Genomic DNA, 25,187 nt, shown 5'->3' on the forward strand with positions numbered 1-25,187 from the left:
ACCTGAGGACTGAAGTGGAGGAAAAAAGAGGCTGCTTCCATTAAGAAACAGGAAATTATTAATCCAGGATGCCATTCTGTGTATTCCAGTTCTGCTCAGTGCCATTTACCCACTTACCTGCGAAGCGTGGGAGAGGCCACATCAGGGTACTTGGCCCCTGGCTGGAGAGTGGCCTGAGCTGCGCTGGACACCGGCTGGGCTGCTGGGGTCACCTTCACTGAGTTACAGGAAGCCACACTCTCATTGTCGGATGAGATGCCTTTCTCCTTATCAGTCTGGTTGACCAGACCGGGCAGAGAGCTGCCTAGCGCTGTTTTGGAAGGTTCCCTCAGCTTGGGCACCGGCAGACCTGCTGACTTGCTGCTGATGTTGGAATCGATGCTGCTGGTACTAGACCTGTTCCCAGCCCCGTTCCGGCTGGTGGACTTACTGGGCCTTGGCAAACTTCGGTACTGCAAGTTTGTCCGGGCACTGAGAGACAGATACCCATCGTCCTGATTCTGAGCCCCATCCATGCTTGTCTTCCGACCGGTGGACCGACCAACGAGTGCAGACGACTTTGGGATTTTGCCCAGTGTGGCTGACCTGCTGGTGACGGTGGCACCGCTGGCTGTGATCATGGCCAGGCCAGCGGCGGAGCCACTCTGCTTCTTGAACCCAAAGCTGTTGGTGTTGGCGGTGGGCGTCCTAGAGCTGCTAGGGAGGGGCTTCTTAGATTCGTCACCACTGCTGCGGCCGGCATCAGATGGGGAGCGCTTCACCTGGGAGGCTTTAGGCGACAGCCTTCCTTTCTCAGACACCTTAGCATCGTCGGTTTTTCCTAAGAGGGAAATCAGCAAGGTTAGTGTGCAAACCCAGAAACCAGTTCACGCAGCTCAGTCTGTTTAAAATCCTCCCCTCCTCCAAAGAACTGGTTTGCTTTCTCCTGGGGGAAAGCAGTCCCCTTAGGAGACAGAGGAAAGAGCTTTTGCTAAAGATAATCTCATCTACCACTGTCACTCTGAGCCTTTTAGGAGATGTCAATGATTTTCCTCATTTGCAAAGCAGTCTAAATTTACCCAGAATAAAGCAAAGCCAGCCAATCACTGATGTCTGGGAGAGAAATCTTGCTTTTTACTGACCTTTCTCCCTCTGTCCATTAAAAAGCTGCCCCTAACATTTCAGGGGTACTTGACCTTCCTGCAAAAACACTGCCCTTGTTTTATACACAGCCTTACCTCACAGACAACATGAGCTCAACATGCTACAGCTCGTAACCGTATGCCCTTGAATAGCCTTCACCGGGTATCTTAGCTCTTACCCAGTACAGGCTTAAACCAATTCAACATGCCTCGGCAGCGGAACCCATCTTCAGAGTTTAAGAGGCTCACATGCTTACATGCTTCCACTTGGAAAAAGGTAAGGAAAATGAACCTTTCTGAAAGCTATGAGCAGAGTCTAAACCTTAAGAAGAAATACCTGCACATTTACAGGGACTTAAAAACATCAAGTCCTTGCTGGAGTGACCACGGTTCTGGTTTTGAAACTGACACGTGGGCACGTGAGACAGTGCGCGCCTCTGACTCACCAGTTCCCGGGGTCTTGAGTGTGCCTGCCGGGGCCGCCGGCTTCGTCCTTGGCATGGTGATGCCCACCTGAGCTGTCATGCCCCGCCGCCACGAGCCCGTCTGCGAGATGACGGGGTTCTTCTTGCCTGACGTACTTTTGTCGGACTCGTCAGACACGTCAGAGGGATTCCGCCTCCACTTGGACCCCGGCTCCATCTTTATGCCGCTGTCTGACCCTCCGTCTGACTTCTTGACATCATCGCCCGACCACAGGGAATTCCTCTCCACCTGCGAGTGCTTCTCGGCGTCAGTCTGTGAAGGAGACCCTCGGAATTAGTCCTTCTCGAGCCCCAGGTGAAGGGAGCCCCTCACCCCTGAGCAAAAATGTCCATGTGCTGGACACATTAAGGGGAAAATGAGAGAGGACTCCTTGATAATGTTTAGGCCTTTGTCCTCTGGTTATCTTGTTAGAAAGCCTGATTTGTTGGGTCCAATGAAAGTAAAGAATCTGAGTATGTCCTAGAAGGGAGTGAGGGTGGAGAGGAAAAGGGGCCCAAAGAAAAAGAGGGAAAGAGCCCCATGGAAGGGACCCAGCAGACGGAGATGTGGCAAGAACGCAGGCACCAGCTCTGCCCCTTGGCAAAGAGCCCGCTCTAACTCTGACAGCCTCGTCTCTCCCCAGCTCCCTGCCTCGCAGCCCATGTCCCTTTGTTCTGCCGGCTCCCCGGCTCCCCACCACTCCACCGGCAGTGAGATCTTCGGATCTAGCACAGCGCCACCGTCTAACACATGAAGTGCAAGCCAGCGAGGGCGGCGGCATGTTCCCTTCGAATCAGGGAGAGAGAGGGGCTGAGAGGAAGCAAATCCTCAAAAGCCACTTCCCCCTGATGTTAAAAGCCAGAGGGTACCTGCTCCCACCCCAGCTCGATTTATATGCCACTGCGTTGCTCCTCTTGTGGGATCTGGTGCAGACAAGGGATATAATTAGCCAGCTTTCTTTGGAAGAGGCCTGACCTGGGCCGTGGAGCCCAGGAGGGGACAGAAGTGTGATGTTAATGATTTGCCGCAGTTGAAAGGCCCTCAAACCAGAAAGGTTTGAGGGCCTCCCTGGGGCTTGGGGCTTGGGGCCTGTCTGAGGTTTCAAGAGGGAGAAGCAGTGCAGTGAATGGGGAAGGGAGGTCAGCCACACTTGAGGGCGGCTCCCCTGAGACACAACTGCCAGGAGTGGGCACCCCCAGCAAGGAAGGAACTCACAGTGACCCCTGGCAAGAATCTGGCCTGATGCCTGTCATCCAAGAGCAGTATGAACAGCAGTGAAATACACTGGCTGAACTGGACCAAAGCTACATATAGACAGGCAGCTCAAGCTCAGTCAGCTCTGTCACCTCCACAGCCTCCCTCTCCCCACCTCTGCCACCTCATGGGTGCTTTCAGTTGTTCTGTCATTCCTCAAACATATGCTGAAGTTCCTGCTAGGTACCAGGCACCAGAGAGAGAAGGGCAGAAGTGCTTCTGGGCTGCGGGAAGCTCATCGTTCAGCCGTAGCAAGGGACACGGACAGAGGCATCCCCACAGCAGGCGCCCAATGCAGGCCTGACGAGTATACGAGTGAATGAGTGAACACACTTGAACAAAATGACCTCATCTGATCTCGACTGCCTCCTATCCAGGATGGTAAGCAGGCAAGTAGGACTATCTTCATCTCACATGTACAGAGGAGCGAAAACTCATGTTACTCGCTCTGTGTCCCAACTGCCTCAGCCAGTGTTCCTTCCTCTAAACCTCCCCGTGTATTCAACCAGAATTTTCTCACGCTCATGGTTTGCCAGGCACCACGGCGGGTCTGAGGATCTGTGAGTAAGATTGGTTCCCACCCCTCCTGGAGTCCGTGATGCTATGCCAGAGGCGGGGATGGGAAATAGCTGACAAATAAATGGAAAAGGGTGAGACATCTGAGAGGGAAATACAGGCATTGATGCAATTTAGATGATGATGGGGGAGGGAGGTGATCTGCTAAGGCCTGGAAGATGGGCGAGCTCTCCCCTAAGGGCCCAGGCTCCTCAGGGACTGCAGAGGAGAGGCCAATCTTCTGAGAGCAAGGGAGCGGGACCAAGGCACAGAGGAGTGAGGTGTTGCCATGTGGCGTGATGACAGGGGAGAACATGGGCTCAGGACTGGCAGACTCGAGCTTAAGAACTAAGTGCTGCCACTTCTTCACTGTGTGACTCTGGAGGACGTGACTGAACTTCCCTGAGATTGCAACCTTGTGCAGGAAACAGGGATGGTAACAGGTGTCCCAGGGAGCTGATGGTGGACTCAATGAGCTCAGTGTGGAGGGACTCAATCAACAGTGGCTCTTCTGTCAGCAACGGTCCTGCCTCTGAAAATCCTATTTTTGTCATTTATCCTATTTTTGTCTTGCATTGAGGTGAACAGGGTACTTGTCTGTCCTGCTATTGGGCACAAACCTTTCGAAGCCATGCTGCCCTCTTCATGCCCATATCATTCCCTGCAGGTCGAGACGCTGAACTGGCCGAAGTTTGAGTCCCAGTAATGAGAGAATTAAGGAGAAATAAGGAGCATCACCTGCCACCTTTCTTGTCAGGCACCGTGTCCCCCTGCACACGTTACTAGCTCATCTAGTCCTCTAAACTTGTGCTAGTATCTATGTTTGACAGACAGGAAAACAAAAACGGGAGTTCCCGTCGTGGTTCAGTGGTAATGAACCTGGCTAGTATCCATGAGGATGCGGGTTTGATCACTGGGCTTGCTCAATGGGTTAAGGATCTTTCATTGTCGTAAATTGTGATGTAGGTTGCAGAGGTGGCTCAGATCTGGCGTGGCTGTGGCTGTGGTGTAGGCCGGCAGCTGTAGCTCTGATTGGACCCCTAGTCTGGGAACATTCATATGCTGTGGGTGCGGCCCTAAAAAGACAAAAAGGAAAAAAAAAAGACAAAATGCTCTGACACTATGGACAAAATAAATATATGAAGAACAGTCAACTTTTGGCTCCTGACAAGAATGGAGGAGCGAGGCAGAGGGATAGGTTATACAGAGGAAAGCAGAAAGAAAGGGGAAAAGGAAAGGAGAGGAAAGAAAAGAAATGAAAACATGTGAGCAACTATTAAGAATTAGGCACCAAGAAAGCATGTGTAGATAAAGTTTGTCTATAGCACTCTCACACTCACCCTTCAAGATAAGCCTAACTGCCATGATTTTATGAATGAGGAGGCAGAGGCTGGGAGAGGCTGAGCCTATCCAAAGATGTCACAGGGCTAGGAGCTCAACCCTGATTTCAAAGACCATACCTTCTCCCTGACACGGCAACCAGACTCACCAGGTCTCCTGGGGAAAGTTGGACAAGGGGCCGTCAGACCTCAGGCAGGGGGGTTCTGTGACCAGCACAGAGAGATGCAGTGGGCAGAGGCCAATGCTGAGGATCAGGGCCCATTTGGCCAAGGGAGGACCCTCTCTGAGCTTCTCAGCATCCTTGAGGAAACCATCACTCACAGACAAAGGGGACTTCTATCCCCAAGGATCGCTTTGCCCTTGCCTCTGCCTCCCATCTCCCTCAGCTCAATGAGCCTGTTCCTTAGGCTTCCAGACAATAGCTCCCCTATCCCTTAGATGCAGTTCCTTTTGGCTGTTCCTCAGAAGCTTTTCCAATATGAAGACCTAAGCAGGTAACATGTCCTCACCCTGCTTTCCCAGGGGACACACTGGGCCACTCTCTCCTGCCTCTCTATGCCTTGCCTGGAGGCTTTGTGCTTCCTGCTTGTCCGGGAAAAGAAGTACTGAGGGGGACCTGAAGGAGCCTTGGGGAAGGTGGCAGTGCACACCTTCCCCCTGCCTGGCGCTGCAGGGAGAGGAGTAATGGCCCTTAGTGCTCCTCAGAGTGGCTTAGGGGAGGCGGGAAAGAAGGCTGCCGTTTATGTGGATTCAAATACCTGCAGACGCTCCCTGGACAAGAACAAAGGGATGCCAAAGAAGCCATCTCAGCATTTGGAGTGGATAAGCAATGAGATCCTGCTGTACAGAACAGGGCGCTATATCCAATCACTTGTGATGGAACATGATGGAGGATAATGTGAGAAAATGAATGTATGTGTGTGTGTGTGTGTGTGTGTGTGTGTGACTGGGTCACTTTGCTATACAGTAGAAAATTGACAGAACACTATAAACCAACTCTAATGGGAAAAATAAAAATCATTAAAAAAGGATAAAATATTTCAAGGAATAATCAAAGTTTCAGTTGAAGAAACAGAAACAAAAATCGCAGTAGGAATCTCAGTAACTCCTGGCATAAGTCTACCCTTATTTTATTCTAAGACCTATGTGCTTCATTTTCATTTAAATATTTTAAACTCAGGTTTTATAGCAAAAAAACCCCCAGTGCACAGTAAACCCTTTCCCTCCCTTGAAATTAACTTTCTGGTCTTGATTCAAAGACAGGATTGTGTAATATGCTTGACGCTTTTCAGATGTGACATTTGCTAGATGAAAGCAAAGAGCTGGTCAAAGAGGAGGGAGCCTTGGCATTAATCAAATTCAAATATATCATTTGTAAACCCCAGATGTTTACTCTGGATCAGTGTGGACAATAGATTCTAACCCCAGCTTGGTAGGAAGGGAACAAAGACAAGGAGCTTATTCCAACAGTGTTTTGATGGCTCCCTGAGTGTCTTAGAGGCAAGCTTCTTCCTATCTTGCAAGTAAAGAGGACAGAACCCTACTGATGTATAGATCTCTCTCTCCCCATTCTGTCTGTCTACCTGTCTTGCCAATCCTTCTCTCTTAGTTCCCCAGCTCAGTGTCTAACAACAGTCTAGAAGCTTGGTTGTTGTTGTTACCTTGACATTAGAATGAGTCCTGAAAAAAAAAATTAGTGTTGACAGGAAAAGAAAATGGTGGATATTATAACACTTGGCTAGTGGTAGGGACATAGTGTGGCTGGGTGTTTCTAACTTGTGCCTAATTCATTAAACAGTGATCACTCAGGTGGTGTGGCTTTGGGTTTTTGGTTTTTTTGGGTTTTTTTTTTTTTTTTTTGCTTTTTAGGGCTGAACTCTCAGCACATGGAATTTCCCAGCCTAGGGGTCAAATCAGAGCTGCAGCGACCAGCCTATGGCACAGCCACAGCAATGCAGGATCTTTAACCCATTGAGCGAGGCCAGGGATGAACCCTCATTCTCATGGGTACTGGTCGGTTCTCAACCGGCTGAACCACAGTGGGAACTCCTTTGGTAGTTTATTTTCTTAACAACCACCATAACCCACCCTCATTCACCAACAATAATTAGTAATTCTTGCTGAAGTGAAAATCTTCAGAAGTCAGAGGCAACACCACAGGCAACACTTGACAGATTTCATCAAGCAGTCAATCTATGTATCCTTTTCTGTAGGACAGAATTATACCCCCACTCTGACACATCCTTTTTTTCAGGCCTGTGAAAGCAAAGAGATTCCCAAAGCAGCTCCTGTCTGTCAGAGTGAGAGGGGAAGTGGATAATGGAAGGAGGGAGTGGAAGAATGGGGCCGTGTCAGTGCTGCCCTCCCCAAAGTCCCTCTGGGACACTGTCCCCATCAACCGTCACATGGGTTCACCCAAGGCAGCTACCCTTACAGGTGGGAGGGGCCCATCATGAAAAGGATTCTGGTCCACACATGCCAGTGACACCCATCCTTGCATGGTCAGTCCCAATGTGGAGACCAGTTGTGAGGATGGCACCTCATTGTCCACTAGTAAAAGGGGCTTGTTAGAACCACCCTCTCTGACCACTAAGGGATGCTGTGAGGGCGAGTCACTGTGCCCACAGGAAATGCTTTGGAAGCACATCTGAAACATCAACCCCAGAGCTGAAGGCAGGGGTTGGAAACTCAAGGGCCTTGGGGGATGGGCAGACATTTGAGGGTGCAGTCAGTCAGCATCCCAAGGCATAGGTGCCCTGTCCCAAAGGGGCGGACACCTGGACATCTGGTGGTTGTTGCCATGTGGAGAATGTAGACTCAAGGCAGCAACATCTTCTGGTTTTTCAAGAGAAACCAGAAGCTCACGTTCACATGAAATAATGCACTTTAAAAACTTGACATGCAATCATGGAGTTTCTGTCATGGCTCAGGGTTAATGAGCCTGACTAGCATCCATGAGGATATGGGTTTGATCCCTGGCCTCGATCAGTGGGTTAAGGATCTAGCGTTGCCGTGAGCTGTGGTGTAGGTCACAGATGCAGCTCGGATTCCGTGTTGCTGTGGCCATGCTGTAGGCCAGCAGCTACATCTCCAATTCGACCCCTAGCCTGGGAACCTCCATATACCATGGGTGTGGCCCTAAAAAAAAAAAAAAAAACCTTAACATGCAACCCAGCTCCAAAGGAGCGTGAGACTGTGGGCCCAGTATAACACACTGGCAGGAGGCTGTGACCCACAGTCCTAACCTCTGGTGGGGACACAGTAGTCTCCAGGGCCAGGGCTCTTAGCCTTGTCCCAAACCCATCTCTTGAGGGATCACAGTGCCATGGGGACACCCTCCAGGCAAAGAATGGCCAATTGATTCCAAAATCTTTTTTTTTTTCCCCCAAATAGATTATGAAACTGAGGTGCGGAAAGGAAACATCGTTTTACCAAGGCCACCACAGTGAGAGAGGCAAGCCTCCCACTCCCAGATGGAGCGCCCCACTGCCGGACGCCCTCCCCCTGCAGGTAGAGGACCCAGTCAGGAGAAGGGGCCTTGGAGGAGCCTGGGAGGGATCCTGCTCCTTACCTGTACATCCAGGTTCTTGCGCGAGGAGGCAGGCGTGTTGGCATAGGAGCTGATGGAAGAGCTGGTGTTGATGTCATCCGTGCTCAAGTTGTCAATGGTGTCACTGATCCCGCTGCTGACGGAGCTGCTGTCATCCCAGCTGCCAAGACAAACACACAGTGAGCGCCGAGCTCTCACGCCTGCCGGCTCCGCCTGATGATACACACACACACACACTCACACACACACACACACGTGGACCATCCCCGAAGGCTCCCGGTGTCATAAAGCCCAGACAAAGCTCTTATGCCTCTAATGTGACTCATCTCCAAGGGTGCCATCCATCTGTTTCCGTCTGGCAGTTGGCTGAAGTGGCTGATGTGTACCCTCCCCTGAAGGGAGAGTGCCTCCCTGACAGGAGGTGGCTAAACACATACACACAGCCACCCTATTCTCAACCTCATCCTGGGAACTTTACAAAGACCAGTCTCTACCTCCCAGGCCTAGAGAGAGATTGGATCTGAAAAGGGATGCAGAGGAAAGAGTCAGCAGTGGCTCCTTCCCAGGGGCTCAGAGGGGAAGCTGAGCTGCTCTACAAATTCTCTGGACTCCATTCCTGGAACTTAGCGAAGGGGAGGAAAGTGCAAGAGTCATCAGAAACCTGTCAGCTCCACTGGCATTTCTATCTCCTCTCTCTCCCAAGATGTGTCAGAAATAAGAGTTCTTCATTTTTCAACCCCCACATCCACCGAGACCAGCATCCCCCCCCACGCAAGTCGAATCTCCAGTGATTCTTCTTTTCCTCCACTACCACCTCCTCCTTCCCAACACCACCACATGGTCCTCCCACCTCTGCTTGCAGCATCCCTCCCAGTGGGCACAACCCTCCTGGGACCAGTGCCCCAACGTTCCAGTGGCTTCATCTCTGCCTAGGTCCCTGCCAACAGGCCAGCTGGGCTCCATGCTCCTCTTCCGCACCCTAACCGTCCCTTCTCCCCACAGCAGCCAGAATGATCTTTGTGAAATATAAATCAGATCTAATGCTCCACGGCTTAAAACCCTCCAATGGCTTCTTAGGGACTTAAAACCCAAACTCCCTACTCTGGCCCTCAGGACCCTGCGATCCAGTCCTGTCTCTGGGCCGCTCTTCATCACTCATTGGCTCTGGTTTTCATGTTCAAGATGCTGCATTTATTTTACCTCTTCCTGGATACCTGTCCCTGCCTCCTTCTCATCTGAAGTGTCACCTCCCCAGAGAGGCCTTCTTTGGTCCTCTGCCCACAGTACTGCCACCACCCCTATGAAGCCTGTTGCATTTTTTCACGTCTGGCTGCAGGGCTGCAGATATACAGCAGGTGCTCAATGAATACTTGCCAATTTAGACACATGGGAGCACAAAGCTGAGCATCCTACAAAGTAAGCTTCCAACAACCGGTCTATTTGATCAAGTGGGAAAATGTATTGTTTTTCTATTGTACAAGTGGAGAAACTGAGCCTTAGAAAGGTAAGATGCCCTGTACAAAGTCAGACAGGAAGAGATGCAGCATGACTTGAGGCAGTCATCCTGACTCCAGAGTCACCCTCTTTACTGGGCCAGCCTAGGGAGGCTGGCATGTCACATGGAGGAGGGGCAGGGCCAGTATCTACATCCAGGGCTGTGTAGGGATGAAGCACTGACTTAACCCTCGATAGTGTGCCTTGCTGAAAGGACTGCCCAGTAGCAGCCTGATGCCTCAGAGACGCCAGTGTCAGGACAATCCCATTCCTGAGTGACTCACAATACTTGAAAAAACAAAAACAGTAATTCAGAAAGATACATGCATTCCAACGTTCCTAGCAGCACTATTCACAATAGCCAAGACATGGAAGCAACCTAAATGTCCATCAGCAGGTGAAAGATTAAGAAGATGTGTTGCATATGTACAATGGGAATGTTACTCAGCCATGGACAAGAATGAAATCAGCCCATTTGCAGCCACATGGATGGGTTACTACACTAAGTCAGTCAGCAAGAGAAAGACGAATACCGTAAGATATCACTTATATGTGGAATCTAAAAAAATAAACTAATGACTATAACAAAACAGGAACAGACTCACAGAACAAACTAGTGGTCACCAGTGGGGAGAGGGAAGAAGGGAGGGGCAAGACAGTGGTATTGGATTAAGAGGTACAAACTACTACGTATAAAACAAATAAGCTGCAAGGATATACTGTACAGCACAGGGAATATAATCAATCTTTTAATAAGTATAAATAGAGAATAACCTTTAAAAATTGTGAGTCTGTTGTATACCTGAACTTAGACAATATCATACACTAACTCTATCTCACCAGAACAAACAAAAACAAACAACAGTGTTGGAGATTCAGAAAGCCAGGAGCACCCCATACCCCTCCACATAATCAAAAGGAAGTTCCAGATGGTTCCACCAGCCTGCAAGATGCCTGCCTGTGCTCTGTGGATCAGGCAGGAAGACGAGGCTTCGTGAAAACCTGATGAAAACAGGTTTCATCGCCTTTGCCTTTGGCCCACAGATTTGGCTTCCAAAGCCACCAAAGCCCACCGGGAGGGTCCCACACAAATGCAGGGGAAATGCACAGAGATGGTTCTCAAGAAGGGGGATAAAGGCAGGAAGGGAGCTTGCTGAGGATGAGCTCATGGGGCAGGGTGGGGGGCGGGTAGCTAGAGGGCCCCACAGCTCCAAGGCTTAGCCGACTTCCCTCCTGTGATTCCACTGCCTTGGCCGAGCCTCCATCCGGTTCCAAATCCTCTTTGAAGGGCTTCTCTGAAATACTCGGGCCCACCCTCACCATCCCTTCCTCCGAATTCCCATACCACCTTCCTCATTTGGGTTCATTCTATATTCTCTCGCAGTTCTCTAGTTGTTCTCCACAGTAAGGTCTGTCCTACTTTCCAGGTACTCACAGGGGCCTGCTTAGTGACTTTAACAAGTGCAATCCCACGTGTCAGGCATTGTGCCAGGTGCTTCTGATACATCGTATATTTCTCCACTCTTCCCACTGCACCTGCAAGGGACCTATCATGCTCCCCAGTGGGCAGATAAAGAGATCAAGGCTGAAAGAACAAGCATCTTGCCCAGGGTCATTCAGCCCACATTGCAGTTGGGTTTAAGATGCAAAATTGTCTGTAGAAAACAGACTTGTCATTGCCAAGGGGGAGGAGGGGAGGAGAGACATGGATTGGGAGTTTGGGGTTAGCAGATGCAAACTATTATATATAGGCTGGATAAACAACAAGGCCCTATTGTACAGCACAGGGAACTATATTCAATATCTTCTGATAAACCGTAATGGAAACGAATATGAAAAAGAATATGTATCTGTAACTGAATCACTTTGCTGCACAGCAGAAATAACACAACACTGTAAATTTATTTTATCTCAATAAAACTTTTTTTTTGTTTTTTAGGGTCATACCCACGGCATATGGAGGTTCCCAGGCTAGGGGTCTAATCGGAGCCGTAGCTGCCGGCCTACACCACAGCCATAGCCACGCCAGATCCGAATCGCATCTGCGACCTACACCACAGCTCACAGCAACGCTGGATCCTTAACCCACTGAGCGAGGCCAGGGATCGAACCCGCAATCTCATGGTTCCTAGTCAGATTTGTTTCTGTTGCGCTACGGCAGGACCTCCCATTTCAGTAAAATAATTTTTTTTTTAAAAAAGATACAGAACTAATTTCACAACATGTGCTCCCTTTGGCCTTTGTCCTGATCTTTCACCATGACAGCCATTCTCTGAGCACTTGCCACGTGCCAACTATTCAAAAATGTCTGCACATATTCCCAGCAATGCTCCTATTCCCACACAGGTGCCCTTTCTTCATTAGGTGGAAACTGAGGCTTCAAGAGCTACCGTCCAGGGCTCTCTGCAGACAGAAGCGGCAGTGAGACCCTCTCTGATCTCGAAGCCTACCTCCCCCCCCCACCACCTCCAGGCGCTGCTGCAGCACTTCGAGTCTTACATGGCCTCCATCTCCAGACACCCAGTACGTGATTAAATGCCTCCCGGCTGAACTCATGTGCAGGACAGACGGGGCAAGTTCTGATGCAAATACACCAAGAGCAGTGGATTCTCAGCCTGGCTCCCTCCCACTTCAGCCCCTGACAAGTCACAACTTCTAGGCCTCAGCTGCCTTATGGGTGATACATAGATGACACCACCTGGGCTGGTGACTGAGTGAGTCTCTGCTGGGAAAAGCATGATATAACAGGCGGGCAGGGACTCAAATCTGCTCTCACAAGGAAAAGAAAATTCCATGAGTGTTCAATGGCATCTGCTGTCTGGGGTTGGCAATTTAATGTATCTAAAAGTTCCTATCATCTGGCAAGGAAGAAAGGGGATAGGAGAGGCGTGTGGCTGAAGAGGAGGAAGGAGGGAAGTTAGGAACAGATGCCCGTGCATCCAAGCCCCAGACTCTTTGCTTTGAAACCGTCTGTACCTGCTCTTCCTCTGTGGCCTTTCGAGGTCGAGATAACTGTTCCAGAGGAGCATGTGGCACGTATCACACACAAGGTGCCTAGAGCATCGCAGGGCCATCCTGAGTTTACAGGAAGTCCTCATAACCGAGTCGGCCCAGGAGGGGAGATCTGATGATCCACCCCACAGAGGAGTGGGAGTGGGAAGCTCAGGAGGAGGATGAAGGGGCAGGGACACGAAGGAAGTCCAGAGCTGTCTGTGCGCCAAAAGCCACACCTGTCCCCGCACTTGGAAAACTGGCCACGTCTCCCTCAAGTCTGGATCTTTTGGGACCTTGGTGAGTCTATCTAGATAGAAAATCACTTAGCTCCAACTTATCCTTTCCCTGAAATTCGGGGTGTTATAATTGGTCATAAGCCACTTAAATCATGGTCAGCAAGTTCCAAGATGTATCCTAAGGAAGGTTCCATACGATGCTCTGGGATAACGATGCAGTCTCAACAAGAGAACGTGGGCTATACCGGCTCCTCTGTCCCCCTCTTAGAGACTCACGGGGTCCATAAACTTCTTAACAGTTATGACGTACTGGCATGATCCCTTTAACTCTGCCTGGGAGTTCCCGTTGTGGCTCAGCAGGTTAAGAACCCAAGATAGTATCCATGAGGATGCAGGTTTGATCCCTGGCCTCGCTCAGTGCCACAAGCGGTGGCGCAGGTTGCAGATGCGGTTCAGATCCGGCATTGCTGTCACTATGGCGTAGGCTGGCAGTTCCAACTTGACTCCTAGCCCAGGAACTTCCATATGCCAAAGAGGGGCTGTAAAAAAAAAAAAAAAAGAAAAAAAAAGAAACTGACTCTGTCTAAAGTAGCACTCCCCACACAGGAGATGCTGAGAATGACACTCAACTTCAGAAGAAATGCAAAGGATGCCTAGAGCTACCACTGGCTACTTTCTCACCAGCCTGAGAAGGGAGCTAGCCTGGAGGGAAGCAGAGGCAAGAGGACAGACATCTCAGGCAAGCCTGCATCCAGCCAGACCAAAAACCAAACACCACTTCTGGGAGACCAAACAGTGAGAACTAATAAATTCTGTTCTTTTGCTCAAAACTCAGTGTCTGTCACTTGTATACTCATGCTAACTAGTGGGGCATTGCAATTTGTTTGTAAAACAACTTCAGACATGTGGCTGCAAGTCAGACGGTAAAAATGTGGAAAGCATGCAGAATTCATTCAGGCAGTAAGAACATTAGTGGAATCCAATCAAGTGGCAAAGGCAATGAGGTACAACCTGGGATGGGGTGCAAAAGTCCATTGACCCAAGTCAGGCAATAAGTGTTGAAAGAGCTTACAAAACCTGATTGTGACGGAAACTTGAAAGAAACACAGAGGATTTGTGTTTGCAGTGCAGTGAAAGAAAATTCCCGCTGAGAGGCTGGAGGGACCCTGATGACATGGCAGAAAGAATGACGGTGTATTCAACCGTGGCTCCAGAACAGTCATTCTGGAATATGATTTGACCTTTCCTATATCCTGCTCCTGAATCTGATTGAGAAAAAATGTACGGTGGATTTAAGCCACCTAAGAGGATAAGTGTTCTCCCCTTAGTTCGGGCAAGTGACTTTAAATCATGGGAAAGGTTTAAAAAGATGAAGGGAGATAATAAACTATATCTTTTTCTTTCTTTCTTTTTAGGGCCACTCCTGTGGCATATGGGCATTCCCAGGCTAGGGATCGAATGGGAGCTACAGCTGCCAGCCTACACCACAGCCACTGCAATGCCAGGTATGAGCTGTGTCTGTGACCGACACCACAGCTCACAGCAATGCCGGGTCCTTAACCCACTGAGCAAGGCCAGGGATCGAACCTGCATTCTCTGGATACTAGTCAGGTTTGTAACCTGATGAGCCACAGTGGAAACTCCTGAAATAAATCTTCATACTGACGTTGAGGGCGAAAGCTTTGTGATCACTGGGATAATCTATACGCTGATAATGTTTTTAAAAATTCATAGCATATTAGGGGCTCTAAAAAGAAAATGGTCTTAGGATTTGAATCTACATGAGCACTGATAGCTGATTTGAGATTTTTAAGATGAAGGATTAAAGAATTGGATTCAGACTATAGAAAGAATTGGAATGCTTTAAACAAACTGAAGTTGCAAATGTCATAATTTGATTTGCAAGAGTTATTGAAATGCTTAGAAAGATTTTGCTGTTAGGTTCCTGAGGTCTATCCCACCAAACCTTTTAAGAGCTCTAGGAAACCAGGTATGGTAAGTTGGCGAATGCAATCTAAAATACTTAAGGAAACTTAATTATCCAAGTTGGCAAACAGTGCTAATTTAGTTACATTCAATTTGTTAAGTCTGAAGTAATAAAGTACAAATCAAATAATAAGTGGAAACGTTCTTAACTTATACAAAAATACCTGACTTATAGATAAGATTTGTAAGAAAACACAGGTTTAAAATTCAAGCTTCAATAAACTAAACAGTAAAACCTAATTAATTCTAAGACATTCTCTGGGGGCACAAAGCATTCCTCAGACATTTAGGACAATATAAGATTTCATTTTCTGAGTGAATGAGTGATTTTTACATGAATGACCAGAAGAATAAATGAACATTAAGTCAGCATCTCTTCTTTTCACGATTTTCCCCACTCCACTTCACCTTCACACTGCCTTGTAAGACTGCCAACTCCAGGACTGCCCCAAAAGTCTTAGTGGAAAGAGTATTGTGTTCAACAGTTTTCAGAAACAAGCAGAAAAACCCCGGGGCCTCGTCCTGCCCCAGGTTCTATAATAGGAAATTAAAAGGGATGTGGGGCCCAGACTTGGCTGGTTTTCTTCTCCTTAAAAAAAAAAAAAAAAATCCGAAACAGCATATGATGCTTATGCCCTACATATTCTTTGGCTGGGAGTTCCCGTTGTGGCTCAGAGGTTAACGAATCTGACTAGGAACCATGAGGTTGCCAGTTTGATCCCTGGCCTCGCTCAGTGGGTTAAGGATCTGGCGTTGCCATGAGCTGTGGTATAGGTCGCAGATGCGGCTCGGATCCTGAGTTGCTGTGCCTGTGGTGTAGGCCAGCGGCTGCAGCTCCAATTAGACCCCTAGCCTGGGAACCTCCATATGCCGCGGGAGTGGCCCTAGAAAAGGCAAAAAGACAAAAATAAAATAAAAAAATAAAATAAATTATTTGGCTGGGACATCTAGAGAAATAGCAAGAAGATGCTTCTGTTGCCTCCTCAGAACCATCAACACAAAGGCATCATTTCTTCTTCTTCTTCTTGTTTTTTGTTTGTTTGTCTGTTTGTTTTTTAGGGCCACATCTGTGGCGTATGGAAGCTCTCAGGCTAGGGGGCGAATCAGAGCTGCAGCGGCCAGCCTATACCACAGCCACAACAATGTCAGATCCTTGATCCACTGAGCGAGGCCAGGTATCAAACCCACATCTTCATGGATACTAGTTGGGTTCGTTACTGCTGAGCCACAAAGGGAACTCCAAAAGCATCCTTTCCTACCCAGATTGTAGCCATGTCCCTTTTCTCTCCTCAATAAAACGTCCTCTACTGGTGGTCATACCACAGCCAACTGGAGTTATAAGTGATCAGACTTGAAAATGACCTTCCCGGAGTTCCCACTGTGGCACATTAGTTAACGAATCTAATTAGGAACCATGAGGTTGCTGGTTCGGTCCCTGGCCTTGCTCAGTGGGTTAAGGATCCGGCGTTGCCATGAGCTGTGGTGTTGGTTGCAGACGCGGCTCGGATCCTGCGTTGCTGTGGCTCTGGCGTAGGCCAGCGGCTGCAGCTCCGACCCCTAGCCTGGGAAGCTCCATATGCCGCAGGAACAGCTCAAGAAAAGGCAAAAAGACAAAAAAAAAAGAAAATGACTTTCCCCTATTTTTGCCAATGGGTGGGTAGAAAGAATTCTATGGAACATATGCTATTTTCTTCAAGACCCCCAAACTTGACTTTTTGAGTCCCAAGCTGAGGGTTTGAATCCATTTTGTTTCTTTCACCCTATCAGCCAGAGCCCTCTGTATGCCAGGAACCACACAGGGTACCAGGGGTATGGTGATCCTTCATTCCTACCCTTGACCCCAAAGCAGGCAGAAGTGACAGACAAGAACCCAGAGCTCAGATACAAAGGAAAATGTAAAATGGGGAGATGAGCAAAGCACACCAAGTAGAAACCACGCTGGTTCCAGACATTTCGACAGCCTTCAATATCCCCTCAAACCACAAGCCAAGTGCCACCACAAGGCAATGTTGGCAGCATCCAAAGCCCAGGGCCACAAGTGTTCTTTGCTGGGCTGCCTCTCCTTCAAGGTGTGGAATTGGTAAAGGCAAGGAGCTAGGGCTGCCAGGCCCCAGCCCTCCCCAGTCCTGCTTCCTGTTAGAGCTTGGACACGTCACCTCCACTCTAGCCCCAGTCTCCTGTGGGAGGGAGCTGGATGCAGAGGGAGCTGGATGCAGAGCTGGTGGAGGCAAAGAGACACACTGAAGATCCCCACTGGTCAGAGCATCTCCTCCCAGTCACCAAAAGCTGCCAAAGAGGGAACCCCCACTTCCTAGTCTCTGGGCTTCTCTGTTGCTGATTTCACCCCTTGAAGAATTACTTTTAAAGCCCCTCCCGGCCCCTGGCCCAGTCCTTGACGTATTTGGAATAGGTGCCAATACCTTATACCTAAGAGATGATTAGCTAGTCCTGAGTACTAATGGTCCTCTCTAGGCAGAGATGGGCTTTCGCATTTCATACCACTCCCATCCGAGCCTTTGCACACTCATACACGCTACCTCCTTGGCCCTGCAATTTGAGTTTGCAAGCCCTCCTAGAGAAGCAGTACAACCCAATGCTGACATAGTGTCTTCCTTAGACCACACTATTTATCCACGAAGGAATGAGATGCAATCTGATCGAATATTTAAAGCCAGCCTTGATGGTATTTATCAAACGCTAGGCACTGTACTAGGCATGGTACCTATGATTCCACTTCCCATTTTCCAGGGGATGAAATGGAGGCTGAGGGCCCAGAGCTCATCAGGACAGGATTCAACTGCGTCTCCTGACTCTCTTCAGAAAGGATGTGCATGTAGATGAGCTTCGAAATCTCTGTCTGCTAACCAGTCTAATCTCAAAAGAACCCCCATCAGCTGACAGCAACCAAGTATACGATCACTGAGATCTCAGCGTGGCCACGACACTGCATGTTAACCAGTCAAGGTTTCCCAGTGACCAGAAAATCCATTCAAAATGGAAAGGCCCATAAAACAAGGAGATCCAGTTTCAGAGTCTTTCAAGAGGTGCTGACATCACTGTGTCAGGAATTCAAATGCCACTCAGAGGGCTTAAAGCACAGTCTTAACAATCCAAACACAAGCTAGCTGCTATGAAAACGCAGGTGAGAGAATCATAAATTCTTCCAGCTTCTCACACTCCCTGTTTTTCTCACTGCTGTGGGGAGTTCACATTCCACAGAACCAAGGAGGGAAATCTGCTTTCACCAGGGCCCCCTGAGACATCACCTCTAACTTGGAGAAAATTTTAATATTGAATTCTTCTGGGGAGTATTCTAGATACATCAGGAAATAAAGGAATCGTTCTGAACCGATGTGGTATTAAACCCACAACTTCACCTTAACAGCAGGAAGCGGTAATGGTTCTGAATCAATGTTATATTATATGTACAACTTCATCTCCTATGGAGCAAAAAGGCAAAACCAAATCCCAAGGTTAGAGGGGTGATTAAACAGATTTCTTCCACTAGGATTTACACGCCCAAGCACGAAAAATCCTGGCTTTCAGCAAAAGACTGACTCGGAGAAGAGGAGTTACTGAAGGATCTGGAGGGTCATTATATTTTCCAAACGGACTCCCTGTGAGATAGTGTTGTTTATGCAGGGGAGCTAGACATGCCTAAATGATGTTGTAAAAAATCAGATTGCAGATAAATATTCATTCTCTGCTCCGTAATAGACCCCAGCAGGTTAGCAGAGATGAAGCGCTATAACTAGAGTTCTCAGAAGCAGCCTTCACAAAGCAACGGATCCGAATCCCCCCTCCCCCCAAAGACTGAGGCTCCTTCCAGAAGGCCCTAACCATTCTCAGAAACACCCTGGGCTGGCCCCCGCCTCACTCTCCGCCTCTCTCTCGGTGACTAAACTCCTGCTGCAGAGCCAGCAAGGGCTGTGTTGGGGCCTTACCTGCTTACATTTCTAGTTCAGCTCCAGAATCACAGCAGAGCCCATTTCCAGGGCCCGGTGGCCCCGTCAGACAGCTGCATTCACTTGCTAAAGCCCAGACTGGTGGAACTTGTTTTCTGGCTATTGTTCAAGGCAATTGTTCCCGTGAAACCCCAGGGCCGGTGGAATGAGATCCTTTGGTGTGGATGAGTGAGCAAGCCCAACCGGGGCTTAGCTTAGCGGTAACCCCTGGGGGAAGCGAAAGGGTTTGGCCACCTCCATTTCCCACCAGACAGGTATGTTAACTATTTCCTCCCCAGGAGATCTCCTTGGGAGCATCACCTCCTCTAACCACTGCTGGGCCTATTAAGAAAAATCCACTTTCAAAGGATGCAACAGGACTCTTGCAGAATCCTGCCTTTCACTGCTTATCTGAGAATGATAAGAGGCCAACTTTAATTGAAGTTTAAAGCTGTGCCAGACCCCATGCTAATTACCTGACTTGCATTCTTTTTTTAAATCCCCCCAACTCTATGATAAAAATGATTGAGGGCTCACTTACATTTTCCCCTGGGTACCATGAGATGGAGACTACGTCTATGCCCATTCTACAGATGAGACAACTGAGGCTTGGGAAGGCAGGCCCAAAGGTCATATAAAGGTCATGCAACTAGGAAATGTTGAGGCTGGGATCCAAACACAGATCCAAGAGTGTTCAACCACTGGACACATTTTCATGAATACCTATCACGTGTTTTAGGACTTTAAAGTTTCTACACTAAAAAAAAAAAAAAAAAAAAAAAGATGGTTACTTGAAAAGAGCAAGCAAGACATCCCTCTAGAATTCACCCCTGAAATCAGTCTACATGGTTTGCTGTTCTGGTGCAAAATGACTCAGACCCTGAGCTCGAATTCAAGCAAGGGCAGAATTAGATACTGATCCCGGTCCATTTAGTCTCATTGAGCAGTGGGCCAGGGTACTATAAACCCCAGAGCTCTGGATGGAGGCAGTACAAGCTCTGGAGAAAAAAGCAAAATAGATGGACGTTTGAACCCTGGCTCTGCCGCTTACTCTGTCAGAGCGCCTCTGCCTTCAGGAGACCTAGGCTTCCTCCTGTGCAATCTGGTGCTAATTAACACCCAGCCCTCATTAGCCTTTTTGTAGGGACCAGATCAGATCTCCAGGCACAGAGGAGATAACCAGGCCCTGTTAGCTGTCGTCCGGGACCCTAGGACTTTGCGAGGGCCACGGGAAGGAGATGCAGGCCCATAATATGAAATAGATGCTCAAGTTCTAGTGCAAGAACTTGCTGCTTCAACTGCCATAAATGGGCAGCGTCCCAGGAGAGAAGCAGCTTGTACAGACGGTGCCAGGTGCAAGGCCAAGCATTTGAGGTGGAGAGAGGGAAACAGGAACCCCATAAAGAAGGCTCCAAGAGGATTTAGTAGCACTCAGAATGCCCAGGGTTGAGTTTCACCCCACAGCACCTTTGTCCCATTTTGGTAACTCATTCCTTCAACAAGTAGGTGGTCCCTTGAGTAAGCGTGAAATTCCTCCTTTGGCTCCAGGAGCTGGTTGGGCTAGAAACCCCAGAACTCTGGTCCAGATGCCTCATACCCTCATTGTTACAATAGGCACCGGCGTGTCTGCTGGCCTCGGCTACACAAAGGCCTCTCTCCTCCAAGGCTCCGCCATCGGAGGCTGCTGACACTTGGTTCACCGCCGGCTGGCTTTTGCCAAAAATCTCAACCAACTCCTCCTGCTGTTCTGTTTACCAGAAGATATATGTGTACCCTAAACATCAACAGAATTCAGCATATGCGACATCATTAATGAAAATAGTAGCAAACACCCACAGAAGCTTGAAAGTTTTAATAATGGGCTCCAGACACTTTGCTAAACCCTTGACATACATTATCTCCCACACGCCTATTACCCTTTAAGGCACAAACTTAATATTCCCTTTTTATTGAAGTGGAAACTGAGGCTTACAGGTGCTATGGTGACCTGCCTACAGTGCCAGAGCTAATAAGTGGAGCTGGCTCTGAACCTAGATCTGCCTGGTTCTGAAACCCAAACTCTTCCTAGCCACATTCATTCAACCTAAGAGCAGAGGCGAAGATGCTTTTCAGAAGATCACAGTCATGTACGACCTCAGAACTCCCACTTGTTATCCCCAAAGCCCAGGATTCTGTTCAATGTAATCCAATTATTTTTCAAACATCCCCAAGTAGTTAAGGGGGGAGGGTGCCCAAATTCCAGACAGGGCATTGACTGGCTGCCCTAGGTCTACAGCAGGTGGAGGGGGGCTCTGGGGGTCCCAAGACTTCTGCTGTTAACACCACCCACCCACATATACTCACAGTCTAGGATCCTGAATGCACAGACAGAACTGCAGTTGCCTCAGGGAAGCTAAGACAGTGGGTTTTCCACACTCCTTTAAGGGGTTGTCCTTAAGGTACCCCTTCTGGGGCAAAGAGATGGGAATGAAACTTAAGAAACAGACACTCAAAATCAGCTCTGCGACCCAGCAGCAGCTCATCTCCAGCTAATTAGCCACCCTTGGCACACACGTGAGCAGCTAGTGCCAAGCCTGGGTCAGCATTAACATGCTGGGTGTACGACACTCCCCCACCCGCCGCAGGACTCAATAAATCCAGCTTCTCAGGAGGAGCCGAGAGTTCCAGGGCGCAGATCCAGCAGCCCAAGGCCAACTCCAAGGCCACTGTCCTTCCCAAATTGGACTTTCACTTGGGCTTCCACCCCTGAACCAGATATAAGCACAAATGCATTTACAGATCCATCCAAGAGTCCAAAGGAGATGAGCGAACTCTCAGGTAGGTCCCGCTGCCAAAGCAGAGTTGCTTCTTAATATCCCAGTCCCTCCCTCCCGAAACAAGCAGAATTTGAGAGGCCCAGGCAGGCCATGCATACCAGTATCATGTGCACCTTGGTGAGCCCTCTGCACCAAAAGTGTCTGTCATCCAGCTGAACCCACATGTAAGCTGACAGATAAAACCATCCCGAGCCGTCTGCCAAACCCAACAAGGAAGGCAGAGTCGCAAAATGGACCTGGGTTCCAATCCCGGATTTGCCTAGGATCTGTGTGACCTTGGGCATGTTCCTTAACCTCTCTTGTTTCCCAATGCTTCACCTCAAAGCGAAAACATAATATTGTTGGCTTTGCAAGAAAAATTAAGTGAGAAAAATGTCTCTTAGATGCTTGACAAGTCATACGTGGTAATGAACATTGTTTTTCTCTTTCCCTTGTCTGGCTTAAAAATAGAAACGCTCCTCTTTGGGCAGCTTTATAGCAGCCTTAACAAACAAGAAAAGTACTCCTACTTAAAGCTATGCCATCTCTCCCGGAGCCTAGTTTCCAGAAAAAAAAAAAAAAAAAAAAGCACCTGGAAATTTTCGATATTAGTAAACACAACCACAAGTTCAACCAGCTTCTTAAGTTCCAAACAAACCTCCAACTGCAAGTCTTTTTAACCAGGGTATCTGAACCACCAGCAGCCCTTGCTCGGGGCCCATATTGCCTTCAGTTCTCCCTTCCCCTCAGACTCAAAGGTCTCCCTAAAAAAGAATGGAATAAGGACCTAAGACAGCTGGTGACCAACAGCCAGTTTTTTGGTCTCAGCAGCCTAATTTGATAAGATGGTCTGGAAAATCGTGACATTACCCAAGTGTCCAGGTGAACCAAGGACATTTGGGTAATGCTCTGGCTGCCTCTAAGACTATCAGTGTTAAAAGGAAAGGGGATGGGGCTGGGAAGGAAAAGGATGCTGAATTTCCCGACCAGTGGCTTCCCCATTACTTAGCCCACGGGGATTTCTGGCAGCTACACCACCAGCTGCTCTGCCCGGCATCCAAGGAACGACAAGGCAATACAAGTACCACACCCTGCCCCGGGCCCTAGAAATTTTAGGATATCGTCCTACCTTGTAAGGTTCCTAGGCCAGAGCATTTCACTACATTGTGGTCCTTAGAGAAAGCAGACAAAGAAGCTGAATGAACTCACGATGGCAACTCTATCGGCCAGCCAGCCAGCCAGCCAGTGGAGCCAGCCCACACCGCCAGCCAGCCGTCAGGGGAATCCCAGGCACCCAGCAACTCCGCTACTAAAGTACCAGCTTGAAGGGGATCACCCTTCCCCTGCCCAGGAAAGAAACCGGATCCACCAACAAAATTAACCCCTAAAGTGCTGAAGGAGCGAGAGGTCAGGCCAGAGCACTAGTATCAAGTCAGCTGTGAAAAGTTTCAGCGAAGCAAAAGCTAACACCAAACTCGGAAACCGTTACCGTAAAGCACCTAGTGGAAGGGCCCTCAATATGGTCCCAAGGGAGTCTGTAACAGCTGGTCAAGCTGAATAAAATCTAGACGCGAAAAAATATTCTAAACCCCTGTGGACTGTGCTAAAATGTTGGAAAAAGTCTTTTCGGCCCAAACTGCTACTGTTAGTAATGACACAGACACCACTGACAGTAACATTTCTTAGCTCATTCCACCAAGAACTGAATGCAAAGCATTTGATTGAAATGATTAGTCTACAGAGATAACTTCTGAACCCAAGAGGGAAAAGATACCTATGTGTGTAGTTAACAATAACATACATTATTTCCGGTGATGTCAATTTTGATGAAGTGCCAACAATAATATGCATTACTTTCTCATTTTTTTTTTTTTTAATAGAAGCTTGGTCTATGCATGGCTACTTTAAACACTGTGGTACAGAGGCTGGGAGGGGAGGTGGGATGGGAGAGACTCCGGATTCTGGGATGGGAAGGGGTTGCACCAACTAATCCCTATTAAAACCTGTAATCAAGGAATTCAGAAGGAACTATGTAAACAGATGCTCTGAACAATGAACAACTGTTTTACTATCGAGAATTCAAAAGCAAAATAATGTTATAGCCACAAGCTTTTCTTTCAAAATGAAGGAGGATTAAGCTGCTCTCTAAAACCCCTACTCCCTCTCCAAAAATCCTACCAGTTGGCTCGGGGCAGCTTTCAAAGACTCTCCCCCTCCCGAGAAAGGCTCTCCCCGTGACCTGCGCTGCCTCTCCAATATGACAAGGGAGAAGGGGTTCTGTGTGTGTGTTGGGGGTGGGTGGCTGGGGGAGGAAGAACTAACTGACCCCAAGCGAGGTCTCTATGTGGCGGTTTGCTCAGCAAACAGAGGCCTTTCGAAGGGGGAATGAAGAGCCCTTCCTCCCCCACCCAAAAGGGGGGGATATAAAAGGTCAGCTCAGAGGAAGCGAGGAGGGTCTCATGGGCTTCCCAGGTGAATGAAAAAGCTAACGTGTCCAGGAGCAGAGATTCTAATCTTGAAGGAGTCCCAACCAAAGTTAGTCTTTCACATCGCAGTCCCTCAAGGCCCTGCCCCAGGTGAAAAACTGGGGCCAGCATCTTCAGCGGAGAATGGAAGGGAGGGGCCCGGCGGGGGAGGGGTGAGCTCCGGGGAGGCCTGAGTCGTCCAGATTTATTGAGACAAAGCCAGGATGGACCCAAGCTCTGGCGGACAAAGACACTTTAAACCATGCCTCTTGCCTTCTACACGCTCTCTGGAACTAAATTTGTCTTCAAAGCACGATTTGTTTGAGAATCCGGCTGACCTCTGGTTACTTTGGGTGGACTGACTCTGTATATGGCAACATACATACATAAACACATATATGCATATGCACATATACACATACACACACATAAAAAAATTCTACTGGTTGCTGCAGCTGTTCCCTGTTTTAAGCAAATATGTCAAAATCCAGGTTAACTGCCCCAAATCTCTAAGGGTTGTCCATTCATTCATTTATTCATTCCGTTTGTTCATTCAACTAACCAATATTTACTGAGCACCTGCCATACACCAGTCACCAAAATAGACAAAAAATGTCTTCCTCTAACAGAAGTGACTGTTTAGTGGTACATTTATAAAATGAATGAGACAAATTGTAAAGTATACAGTATGTTATAGGGATAAAAGCTAAGTGGAAAAAGAAAGGTAGGGAAGAGGGGTGTCTGACAAACCCCGGGTGGTTAGGGAAGGCCTGTTGAAGGGATGGCTATTATGGATCTGAAAGAAGTGTGGGAGCTGGTTAGGCGAGTATCTGGAGGTAAGAGCCTTCCAAGAGAAAAGGTCAGTGCAAAGGTCCTGAGACAGGATACAACTTGCACATTCATTCTGCAAACCCGAAGCCTAGTGTGGCAAGAGGAAAGTAACCACCGAAGCAAAGGGAGCCTAGGAGGTCAGGTCAGCTCAGAGGG

At 48.5% G+C, this 25,187-nt stretch overlaps 1 protein-coding gene across 3 annotated transcripts in view; it reads right to left on the minus strand.

The window, feature by feature from the left end:
- Positions 1-25,187, minus strand: part of NAV2 (neuron navigator 2) — a 365,905-nt gene that overhangs the window by 73,789 nt on the left and 266,929 nt on the right. For all 3 annotated transcript variants that reach the window (XM_047776141.1, XM_047776140.1, XM_047776139.1), the window contains 3 exons: positions 8,308-8,446; positions 1,568-1,859; positions 118-820 (listed from right to left, as the gene is read on the minus strand). In XM_047776141.1, the coding sequence (XP_047632097.1) occupies positions 118-820; positions 1,568-1,859; positions 8,308-8,446 (1,134 nt within the window). The remainder of the gene's footprint in view (positions 1-117; positions 821-1,567; positions 1,860-8,307; positions 8,447-25,187) is intronic.

Source organism: Phacochoerus africanus, chromosome 4 (genome assembly GCF_016906955.1).
Source record: "Phacochoerus africanus isolate WHEZ1 chromosome 4, ROS_Pafr_v1, whole genome shotgun sequence".
Classification (NCBI taxonomy): Eukaryota; Metazoa; Chordata; class Mammalia; order Artiodactyla; family Suidae; genus Phacochoerus; species Phacochoerus africanus.